The sequence below is a fragment of the Scomber japonicus genome, chromosome 18 (genome assembly GCF_027409825.1).
Source record: "Scomber japonicus isolate fScoJap1 chromosome 18, fScoJap1.pri, whole genome shotgun sequence".
Lineage (NCBI taxonomy): Eukaryota > Metazoa > Chordata > Actinopteri > Scombriformes > Scombridae > Scomber > Scomber japonicus.
Genome location: NC_070595.1, coordinates 10,463,573 through 10,476,040, shown reverse-complemented (window position 1 = coordinate 10,476,040; position 12,468 = coordinate 10,463,573). Strand labels below are relative to the sequence as shown.

Sequence of the window (12,468 nt, the reverse complement as noted above, 5' to 3'; positions counted from 1 at the left end):
CAATTATGCAAAGTCACATATGTCATTCATACAGTGAGTGAGGTAAAAAGTGCAATATACCTCTGAAATGCAGTCTCAGTATACAGTAGCATGAAATTGATATACTGTGGTAAAATATTTAGTAGTAGTAGTAGTAGTAGTAGTAGTAGTAGTAGTTAATTTCCACCACTGGTCCTGACTGTTTCAGTGCACAAATGAACACTTTATGGGTCTAACTGTTACCAAATGTTGACTGTTAACAGGTCTTGTTTCTCGAAATAATTAAATGGTTTATTTTCCCAGAAGTGCCTCGGTTGACAGCCGCAGGGTAACTTATACAAAAAGTGAAAGAGAAACGCATGGATTCCCGGTATGAGGCTGTAAGTTGCCTTAATGTTGTTTTTTTCCTCCTCTGTTGATATTCCAAGGGAAGCAGCGCTGATCTTACTGGCACGTTTGGTGACTCATACGTGAGTCATAACATGTGGGTGTGAGTTGTTTTCGCCGCTCCGTCCTCAGCTCAGCTCCGAGCTCCACTACTGTAGTATCCGGGCAGATAACAAGTCATGTGACTGCCATTTGTCTTTTCTCAATTGCAGCGATAACGTCCTCCTTACGGGAAAAGCGCTGGCAGCTTTACATCCCGCATTACCTTGAAGACTCGTTGCTCTCATATACCGTAACTCTGATCCCTGTAGGAGTATTACAAGTGTTACAGTAGAGGATCAAAAACACCAAAGAGCTCCATGAGATCATCACAAGTCCTGATAAAAAGAGCATGGAGCTGTACACTATTATCACCATCATGCAGGATCATTGTGCAAACTCACCTCTGATGATGACAATAGCTTCAGTGAGGATAAGATCACTATAAACTCACTATTAATATCTTGTATGAGTGTTAAAGCAGTAGCCTATTATGGCAGTAATGTAAAGGAGGGCATGAAGTTCAGATTGATTTACTACTACTACTACTACTACTACTACTCTCATGTGTGAGACATTAACCCTGGTGATGTCATAGTGATGTCAGCAGTTATCTCAGGCTTCAGACAGGATTATAGCAGAAAGCCGCTGTGATAGGTGTTGAGACCTGAAGTCAGGTTACCTTGACCTCTGCTTCTAAGATTTCAACCATTCTTTTTAAAATCTGCCTCATAATATATATTCAAAATTCATTAAGTTGATTTTCCTTAAAGGGCAACGTCACAGGAAACAAAGACAACCTAAACATGAAAATGCATAAAAAGATAGATAGATTTTAGGAATTTAGATTGACTTTTGTTCTCTGAATTTAGCAGTGGAGGGTAAATTATAATAACTTTACGGAAGCGACTGAATCATTTGAGAGTTCCTCTTTAAGACATGTAAATACAGTGAAGTTGCCAAATTATTAAACATCCTCCTACAGATGCGGTAAGTATTGCAACTCCTCTACAAGAAGAAGAAGAAGCATGATGATTTAAATAAGAGCTTAAACAATCCACAGAAAATTCATCAGCAACTATTTTGATAACTATTTAGTTGTTTTCCACTTGTGGTTATTATTGTTTAACGTACAGACATGATAGTGGTATCAATCTTCTGCCAGGAAGCAAATAAACATATTCACAGAAATGTTGAACTTTTTCTTTAAAGAGCATAATCACCATAAGATGATGTTCTCTAATGATTGATGCCACAGATGCTATACTATCATTATGATTACCTCTAATTGGTCTGTTTCTATGCTCTCAGAACTGAGAGGTCAAAGGTCACAGTTGGGTCAGTATGGGTGAATCACTGTTCTTCACTAACTGCTTAGCAACTCTTCCTGCTGTCTCATCATCATCCAGCTTTTCAGTGGTTCCCGTAGAAACAGTTGCCATGACACCCAATGCCCGTAAGTGATGCAAGTGTTCCAGGTGCAGTGAGACCATGGACTGTAGACCGTGTGTGTGTGCGTGTGCATGTGTGTGTGTGTAGTTACAGCGAGTTTTACTGTAAACTGATACACACCAGGCCTAATGAAAGATAATAGGAATCTGGCTCTGAGCCTTTTTTCCACTGTAGTCACTTTTATGAGCTGTTCCCACCTGAGGGCTGGGAGAGCGGCTGTGCAGGTGAAAAGTTAGGTAAGTGTGTGTGAGTTCTGGATTTTAAGAATCAGCCATGGTTAAAAAATAAATAAATGTGGGCTTCAACATATCAGCAGTCATCACTGAGATCTGTATCTGTGTCCTTATACCTACTCAGCCTCATCTTCAGCTGCCCCTCGCTGGAGATTGTTGGTTGTTTTTCACTCAGGATGTAAGATTAAGACTTTCAGTGTTTGACTGTTTAGTTCCAAATTTGGATCAAACGTGGCTGGAGGGGTGAACATTTCCACCAGAGAGTGAAGCAAGGCTTTCATTTCCATTGCAGATTCTGATCTTTCCTGCCTTTACTAATGTTACATAAAAATACATGAGCTCACACGATGTTTCATGCTCAGGCTGGATTTCAGTTTCTCACCACACAACCTCATTTGGCTGCATTTCACCTGTGAATTCATATTTTGAAGCTATGGTTGGACTGACATGTTCTGTTTACTAATGTTTTAAAGCAATAATTACTGGCTTTCTACAAAATCCACCAACCAGCACCTCGAAACGTCACTAATTATACACATTAGTAATTCATACCAAAACCAATCGGAGGTTATGTGTCGGACAATTTTTTGGTCAGGACCATTTACGTCCTGGGAGGTTGCCTTCTAACCGCTCTCTGTCAAGAAATAGTCTGGCATATAACACCTAATTGTTGTTTTTACACTAAATTACATTTAACATGTTCATTAATGAGCTCTAGAGGCGCAGGTGGGCTAATTTCGTTACCTTTACACAGAACCAGGCTAGGTGTTTCCCCCTGTTTCGTCTTTATGCTAAGCTAAGCTAACCAGCCTCTGGCTGTATCTTCATTTTTCTATAGCCTACTGGCATATCGTCTAACTCCAGAAATCCAACACATGTATTGCCCAAAATGTCAAACTACTTCTTTATAGTATGAAAAATATAATTCAAAGTTTTGCAGATAATTAAAACATAGTCATGTCATTTTAGACCTAACTAAAAGAAATAATTTTTTCTTTACAGTTCAAACAAATGAAAAAAGGAAGAAGTAAGTCTTAACCCCTTTAATGGAAACAAAACTTTAATTTAAATGCAGCAATGTCGCTATAAATGGAACAGTGTTTGTTGTTTTTAACAAAACTTTAGAAAATTTCCACTCGCTCCCTCCCCTACCAGTAGTTTCACAACAACCCTTTAGACCCCTCCTGGCCCTCTTCTGCACTCTGCTCCAATTTGCGTGCGCGGCCCCGTGGGCGCACGCCTGCTCTGGGGGCTCGGCCCTACGCAATGAAAAGGGGGCGCGCCTGACTTAAAGCAGCGCGTTGTGTCCACTGTTGATGTGTCGCAGATTTTAAAAAGTGAGAGAGGCAGGCAGCTGGAGTTTGCTGAGAGAGAAGCGCATAAGGCACAGCACGCAAAACAAGTCCTCACACCGGGAGCGAGCCGCTACACTGACACTTGTCACAGTTTCCCCCGCGCCTCTTGAACTACTTTTATTTCAACACTTCAAGAGAGAAAAAAAGCAGCGGAGAGCCAGTTTGTTTTCTGTTTTGGAGCGTGTGGAGCAGCGTGCAGCGATGGAGCTGTCATCCATAGGAGACCAAGTGTTTGCAGTGGAGTCAATAACAAAGAAGAGAGTGAGAAAGGTGAGCAGAGCGCTTGGTTAACACTTCATCTAACTTACATAACTTATTTTTCCCTGTGCTTTTTAGCCGAACGGCGCGGAGTGCTCTGCGAAACGTCTAGAACTAGGCTACGCAGTTTACCCCTACTTTACGCTAAATAGATGTAACACACCAGAGCCAAAGTTTAACATTGTTTGCGTGCACGGCTCGCATCCTGTAACCTTCCTGTGCAGCGGCTGAGATGCTGCAGCGTGAACGTGTTTTGAAGCAGCCTACGCAGCTGTAGTAAAAAATGGAAAAGGGGGTGTGTATCCTGAAAACGGGTATACGGCCGGTGTGTGAGGGAGCTACGCAGTTTATTTAGTTGACGCCAGCCAGCGAGGGGAGGCAGTGGTGGGGTATGTGGATGAAACTGCTGCGTAATGTGACTGCTGCGTGATGGTGAAACGGCGGAGGAGATGTTGTAGAATGACGTGCTCACGCTTTTAACGCAGAGTGTAGGGGTACACACTGTATTTAACGCAGCATGCCCCCTTCTTCCTATACGTGCATACTGCTCCGTAAATGAATGGTAATTGTAGTGTAGTGCGACGCCACCTTCATCGGGTAGTATTAGAAAGTTATGTAATATCATAGTAATGCACGCTGCGTCGGACTGTGAAGCATCAGAGGAGTAATCCAGTTTCTTTTTTTTCAATCGGGATGACTGTAATTATTGTTTCGGGGTTGCTCAGGAGGTGAGACTTGAACGTTGCGCAACACCGACTTGTTTACATGTTCCCGTGGCCCCACCTATCCAAACCACCGGTGCTCCTCTCATAGAGCCCGTGCATTGTCGAAACCGGTCCGCGTAGCCATGTGCAGTCACGTCACCGCGATGCGAGAGAAAAGCTGCTGTTTGGAGGCCACCCAGCCCCGCTGTCATTGACGTCATCTCCCAGAAAAACACCATTTGAAAGGGAGAAAAATGTCCATGACCCTCCCTCCCTCCACACCTTAAAGTTACAGTCGTCCCTTTTTTCTCTCTCTGTGTGCATCAGCAGCTTGTTTCTGCATCACACTGGATAAGATTAGAAGTGCAGATTGTGTGAATGTATTCGATTCTCTGCTGCGTCTCCTCTAAATGTTCCCCCTCCTCTCTCTCCTCTCTCCTCAGGGTAATGTGGAGTACCTACTGAAATGGCAGGGATGGCCCCCAAAGTGAGTAAGCCTTGAGTCATCATCCAGTGACCTCATCCCCTCAATATAAACTCAGTGGCCTTTCCCAAATATGCTCCATGATATCCAAGCTCCGTCTGTGTGGAAAAATAGCTATTAAGAAAGAACGAAGTATTTGAATATAGCCTATGTGTGTTTATGTTGGCAGGTACAGCACTTGGGAACCAGAGGACAATATTTTGGACCCTCGCCTGGTTCTGGCCTACGAAGAAAAGTGAGTAATCACAGAAGACTTTCTGAGAGCTTGCAAAGCACTTTTTGGTTTTTCTTTATGTTCTGTCTCTCACTGTCTGTTTTTTCTTTATACATGTTTCTATCTCTCATCCAGTCAGGAGAAGGTCAGAGCTCTGGCCTATCGCAGGAAAGGACTCAGACCCAGGAGGCTCGTGCTGCGGGTAACAACACTTTTCTTTCTTTTAGTCTGACAAACCTTCACTAACCCTTGACTGCTCAGTGCGGTGTTTATTTAAAAAATATTCCACCTTTAGTCAGGTCATGATTGACGAATGGGTTAAAAATTCAGCCTGTTTGAGACCTCAGACAGGTGCTGTTTGAGATGAGCAGTTAAAATAACAGTGTCCATTGATTGTGATCAATTAAAGGGGTACTCCATGAATTTAGTAGTACACATCCCTAAAGATGTGTGACTCACAAAAGATAGATTGAAGCAAAAATTGTTAAAATCTAAACAGCAGAGGCTCAAATATGTGTTGAGTATGTTTCTTGCTCCAAAAATACTGGATCCTACATTTCCCACAATGCAACTCAAAAGGTCTCCAAATGTTCACCTCTTTTAATCTCACACCTCCAGATTGTAATGTAGCTCGGTTAAAATTTTAGTCTCAATTCAAGCTGAGATACCCCTTATGACATCATTATGACATCATCCAGGTGTTTGTTTGTTTGTTTACTTTGGAAAGCTCCCTACAAATATGAGTATTTAAGGTGTTAAATATGTGGAATGCCCCTGTAATTACAGCAATATGTCTCTAAACACGTGAGAACATTCAGTAGTTAGAAAATCAAAGAAAAAATCCCCCTGAAAACAGTGAGCCATTGTTTAATAAAAGCACTTAGTGTTTCACTTTCTGTTGTCCTTCTGGGCCCATTTCATGGTCTGGATTGTGCAAAACTGTCTGAAAGTCACGTAGAGCAACAGAAGTTTCAGTAATCAAACACACCAGAATGCAAAGCAACTAAAAAAACATGTTTTCTTTAGCAAAGGGTGTGACCTTAACTGACACTTTTGCTTTTCCTTTCACTATTGCTGTTACTCTCTAAAAGAGAGGTCATGCACCAATTTAGTCTTACAAGAAACATCTCCTGGATGCGCTGGGACGCATCATCAGTATTGTAACCTGGGGTCAACAGGTGTTTCGGGTCTCACAACATACACCCTCGCCCAGGTGACCCGGTCAGGGTTCATCAAGCCCCAACCTGCGTCCCAGCAGCGACCCACGGATCAGCCCTCTTCATCCAAAGCCACCTTGTAGCTTTCTCTGAGGCTTCGCGTGCGGATTAATTGCCCTCTTCTTGGCTGCTCCTGTCACGCCCAAGCGAGAGAGGACTTTGCTGAGTGAACGTCCTGCAAAGCCTCTGCAGCCGACCTCTATGGGCTCGTAGAATGTTCTCTAGCCTCTGCCCCTGCACTCCTCCACTAGTTCCTGGTGCTTGGCGCGTTTCCTCTCATTAGCTTCCTCTGTGCGCTCTTCCCAGGACACCGTAAGTTCCAGCATGATCTGGTGTTTTGAAGCCTCAGAGGTAATGATCATGTCTGGCTGGAGTTCCACCGCTCTGCTCACTTACTCTTCCTCCACACCAGCTCGGACCTCTTCCTGGAGTAGATGGTGTCTCTCCTTGCCCTGGGTCTTGCTGACTTGGGTCTTTGGGAAGTAACCCAAGCCTGCTCTACCAGACGCCAAGGTGCCCACCAGTGCCTTCTGTCGTGATTCTGCGACCTCCACTGCCTTTTCCGCCCTCCATTTCCTTCCTGTCCTAACCTCGATACCGGCTGATGACACTTTGCAGTCCCTGGAGTCCCTGTACTGTAGGGCTTTTCTTGTGCGTGCTACCTTGAATTCTTCAGTGAGGCCACTGAATGGTAGTTGCAGGGTGTTACTCGTCCCATACAGGGCTGCGCTGGAGAGGCTGCGTGGAAGACCCAGCCACTTCCAAAGAAAGCCACTGATCTTCCTTTCAAGGGACTCCACAGTTGTCACTGGGACTGCATAGATCAGGAGTGGCCACAGGACTCGAGGCAGGATGGAATGCTGGTAGATCCAGGCTTTAAATCTACCAGGTAGGCCAGACTTGTCAACCTTGGTTAGCCAAGTGCTGAGCTGTTGTGTGGACTTCTGGATGGCGACGGTGTCTTTCAGGCTTGAGTCAAAGAGCTTCCCCAAACTCTTGACCGGCTGCTCTGTGATGGATGGTATGACGGTTCCTGAGATTGAAAACTGGAACTTGTCAGTCACCTTACCCTTTTTCAACACCATGGACCTTGATTTAGAGGGCTTAAAACTCATCCTTGCCCAGGTGATGAGTTTCTCTAGTCCTTGTAGGATCCACCTGCTCCCTGGGACCGATGTTGTCGTGATGTTGAGGTCGTCCATGTATGCTCTTATCTGGGGCTGTCGTACACCAGACTTGGTCAGGGGCCCTCTGCATTCCACCTCGGCTGACTTGACCACCATGTTCATGACAAGGGCGAAAAGAACAACAGAGATGGTACAGCCTGTTATTATTCCTTTCCCCAGATGATGCCAGTCTGGTGTTTCTGACCCAGAAGTGATCCTCAGCCTGAAATTATTGTAGTAATCCAGGATCAGATCCTTAATCTTACTGGGAACATAGAGGTGGTCTAGTCAAGTGCGAGCTCAACCAGCTTGTGAGGTATACACCCGTAGGCGTTGGCCAGGTCCAACCACAACACTGTTCTCATGAGCCTCTCTGATGAGCTGCGTAACTACACCAGTGTGCTCCAAGCAGCCGAGGACTCCAGGAACCACTCTTCTGGACTGAGGGGTCGACGAAGTTGTTCTTGAGGAGATACTCTGTCACCTTTAACGTCTTCTATAGGCGCTTGTAGACGAGGTAGGGTTGACTGCTTGGTCCTGGAGTAGATGATGATTGAGCTGCCTTGATGACCTCCTCCACCTCCTTCAGGCTCAGCTCCCTCACATTGAACTTTGTTGTTGGGAGGGCAGGGTTGATGATGGCTTTTGTTGGCGTCCAGCTCTTGTTCCCTCATTGAGTCGCTTAAGGAGTCCGATTCACTTCCCCTGTAGAGCACTCAAGACAGCCACTGCGCTTGTCCCCAAGCAGTCGCTTCCTGGCTCTCTCTCTTCCCCACTTCCTGTGCTGCTCTGCGAAGGGTCATCAATTTCTTTTTAAAGTATATATAGCCTTTAATGTACAGGTTAGTAGAGAGACAGGAAACTAGAGGCAGAGAGGGGGGGAATGATATGCATGATAGGACCGCTCAGTGCGGGTTTTGAACCAGGGTCGCCTGCAGCGAGGACTGTAGCCTCAACACATGGGGCGGGTGCTCTACCCACTGAGCTATTCTCAACCCAGGGTCATCAATGTCTTCCACAGGATGTTTTGCAGTTATGCCAGTGCCTGCTTCTCCTTGTCAGTAGATTTCTTGTACTGCTTCTTGAAGGTTCGGAGCTCTTGATGCAGGTGGTGTATTTTGGTGGTCCATCTGTCCAAATCTCTCTGAGGCATAGCTGTCTATGATGGTGGTCATTGTGTTAAGTCAATTGTCAGCATCTACTTTAGCTGTTGCTTGGATGATGCTGGACACATCCTGGTCAAACTGCAGTCACTCACTCTGTTTGCTGGCTGGGGGCCACTTAATCCGCTGCTGTGGAACTACTCTGCTGGGACTGGGGTCTCTGGTACGCGGAGGGACTGGGCTCTGTGGATTGCCTCCTGGCCGGACTCCTCCTGCGTTATACCTCATTCCTTAGGAGTTTGATCAAATAAATTCTGGGCAAGTGTAAACTGAAATAAGGCACTTTATGGTAAATGGGACACAGTCAGAAAACGAAATGAAAACTGTTAATTGCAGAGTTGATTTATGAACATTTGTATTTTTAAAAAGTGGGGAATTACTTTTAACGGATAAAGCAGGTGATTCTGTATTTTTGTTACTGTTAACCAATATCTTGAAAACCAACAATGTGTTATTCAATTTCCTTGTGACTTTAACCTGTCGCACAAGACTCCAAGCTCATTGGTTCTCAAAGAAGACGTAAATCTTTAAAAACAGCTCACGAATATATAGTTTCATTTTATAAGATAACCATCTATTTTCCTAAAACAGCTGGGCACTGTAGTTTATATCAAAATGATAAAAAAAAATAAAAAAAATGTATTTATCTTTTTTTTAAATTACCAATTAGTGTATGGGTATTAATGTAACTTAAACAATTAGATATTACCCAACTTTCTCAGTTGTGTATATCAGCTTGTAGACTGACCAGTCTACAGGCTGTGTTACCAGAGCGTCCCTGATTGGTCATCACCTGCAGTAGTCTCTTGTCGAACGTACAAGCTTAACGTCCACAGGTGGCGCCATTGAGAAGGAATTTCTGATTTCTACATACAGCACTTTAAAACTTAAGACAGTAATGATTCATCTGTTAACATGTCACCTTCTCTTTGTTCCAGAACATCTTTGCCATGGACCTCCGCAGTGCTCACAAGGTCCAGGACAAGCCTCCACCCCGACTGCGCCTCTCCCTCACCCGCTCCATGAGCACAGATGTGGACCAGGGCGAGCGGGGTAGCATGTATTGTCGTCAAGTAAGGAGGAGGAGCAAGTATAGGGCGTTGAAACGGGGCCCAGATGGACCCTCAAACAAACCCATCCATCCACCCAGGAAGAAAGAGGAGTCCATGGAGGAGGACTGGGGAGTCACCAGTGAAGAAGAGAAGCAAGAGTCTGAAAGCACCATTGAGGAGAGGCGTGAAGACAGTCTATACGGTATGTCAAGTCAATCTTTAGAAATCCAGTCACCCAGTCATGACCTTTTCACCTTTATAAGTGAAGCAAAATGTCTGTTTCTGTCTTGAAGGTCAGTCCGAGTGCAGCTCCCCGCCCCTGCTGGAGCGACAGGACTTGGAAATGGAGGTGGAGGAGAAGGTGGAGGCCGCCCTAACAGCAGTAGGCACAGAGATGTGGACTGACAGAGCAGGCGGAGGGACGTCTGAAATAAGACTCAATGAAACATTTGCGTGCGACCCATCAAAAGACAGTGCCTCCGTGCCAGAGGCCGGACCAGAGGATGCCGTTACCGTGGGCAACATGTTAGAATGGGACAGAGGTGAGGAGGGCATGGTCTCAGGGTCGGAGTGTCTGAGTCACAGATCAGAGGGCGACGTTTGTCAGAGAAACAACACGACCACGGTGATAGTAAGCGTTCAGGAGAGCAGCGAGGCAGCAGGTGATGCCACCGCTGTCTGTTCGGCTTCAGAATCATGGAGCGAGGAAGTGAGAGGCGACAATCAGAGCATTACTATGACAACACCAGGTAGTCAGACTGATCCAGCTGAAGCAGAGCATCCTGGGAAGGTGATTGTAACAAAAGTGACTATCAACTCCTTGACAGTGACGATTAAAGAAGCCATGGTGGCCGAAGGCTTCTTTAGGGGCTTCTGAATGAAGAGACAGATCAAAATAACCATAATTAGACTTGCCACTCATTTTCTACATGTAAATAGTCATATATGTAAGATAATTCTTCATGTTTACAAAGCTACACTCATTTCCTGCTGAGTTCAATGAAGAAATTATTGCCTTTGAAGAAAAAATGAGTGGTAATTTTATCATTGTGGCTCATTTATTAGGAGTGATAGGAAGCCAGAGCCCCCCCCCCCCCAAAAAAAAAATGTGCTAAGATCATTTTCACATTGCAATCCAGCAGATGAAATAGATCTCAGTGGCAGCTTTCCTTCCTGGGGCCGCTGGGTTTAGTGAGAGCGGGAGACAGATGGTGAGACAGCAGTCGAGTCTATAACAATACAGTCCACATGACTACTTCCATGCAGCTACTTTCTCCAGTCGTCTTCAGTGCTTTCCAGACATCAGTCTCATACTCAGATCTGTTCTCGGGGCCTGTTTCAGTCGCTCCTTTTTCCTACGAATAATGTTTTGTAATGATATCGCTCTTTTCCAGTATTCACACAGAGCTAACTGCATGCCCTGTCAGTCTGTGCCACACACACACAAAGCCCTGTCCTGTGTGTTATTGAAGAGGTTTATTTCTGTCACAAAAGAAGTAAAACAAAGGAGAGAACTAATGCCCGCCGCTCAGATGAAGTTGTGTGTTTCAAGAAGGAGGGATGCACAAAAAAATTTAAAAAAGAAGTACACAGTTGTGTTTTTTTTGTGGGTTTTTTTTTGCAGTCTCTGTCTTTTTACTTTTCAAGTATGAAATGCTACCTGGTTCTATTTTTGTATTACCAATTGATAGTCCACTCTTTTCACTAGCCTTTGTGCATCTCAAAAGAGGAGGCATCAGTTTACACTGCTGCTGTTAACGCTGTGTAGGGTAATGTGCAAATGGAGCAAACGTAAGATACGTTAGGTCAGACAGTAGTGAGCTGTTATTTATTGCATGTCACACGTATAAGCTAAACTAACTTATGTCACGTATGTGTCCCAATTAGTCCTTCTCAGACAATGATGGGTTATCAAACATGTCTTCTCTCTGAATAATTTTTATTTTGACTGCATTTCCAATAAATATGTACTGAAATAACTGCCTCCTGGAGCTTATTTAACATGCGGGATTACTGACTGCACATTATAGTAGTTTAACGTATATTAAATATGGTGGTGAGAAGTCTTTACATCACAGAAATCTGATATACAAATATGTTATGCAACAGTGTCCTTAAAGTTGCCTCCCAGCTCACTGCTGAGGCCTGAAAGTCAACACACAGCAGCTCTTTGTTTGATGTATGATCCCTTTGGATTTGGGGGCACTATTTAGCAGCACAACAAATCCAGAGAAAGAATCATTAAAGTCAGACTTTTACCTTAGCCTCAGAACAGCTATTTTACTCTAACTCTACTATCATATCTGTAAAAGGTCATTCTCATTTCTTTCCTCCTGTATTATTACTGCCCTATTATTGAACCGGCTTTCTTCCATGTACCGCCACTAGGGGGCATTTCATTCCCAGGAAAGACAATTTACTGTAACTGACGCCATAGAGTGCAATTTAATAGTCTGTGATTCATGGGCTCAGTATGTCAGAAGTGTGCAGTGGAAGTGGGGGATTAGAGTGTGTGGGCAGACACTAACAAGAAACATTTACAATTCATCAGCTTTTACCATGCATACTCCTTTGAATGTGAAAGAGTGGGCGAGCTGATAAAGGGAAAATTACACTTTTTATCCTTCTCCGTAGCTCGGTGTGTGTTTGTGTGTGTGTGTGTGTGTGTGTGAGAGAGCTGTAGTGTAGCTTCCTGCTCAGCTTCTGTGGAGTTTGGGATGTTAACCAGCTGTGATCCCTGACTGATTTACTGACAGGATAAATGC

At 44.4% G+C, this 12,468-nt stretch overlaps 1 protein-coding gene across 1 annotated transcript; it reads left to right on the top strand.

Moving 5' to 3' along the window:
- The first annotated feature begins 3,472 nt into the window (after window positions 1-3,472).
- On the top strand, window positions 3,473-10,801 carry cbx7a (chromobox homolog 7a). Its single transcript, XM_053338434.1, has 6 exons — window positions 3,473-3,715; window positions 4,851-4,894; window positions 5,061-5,126; window positions 5,241-5,307; window positions 9,590-9,905; window positions 9,997-10,801. Exons 1-6 carry the CDS (start codon window positions 3,647-3,649, stop codon window positions 10,578-10,580), a joined length of 1,146 nt encoding a protein of 381 aa, XP_053194409.1. The 5' UTR covers window positions 3,473-3,646; the 3' UTR covers window positions 10,581-10,801.
- Window positions 10,802-12,468: the final 1,667 nt, after the last annotated feature.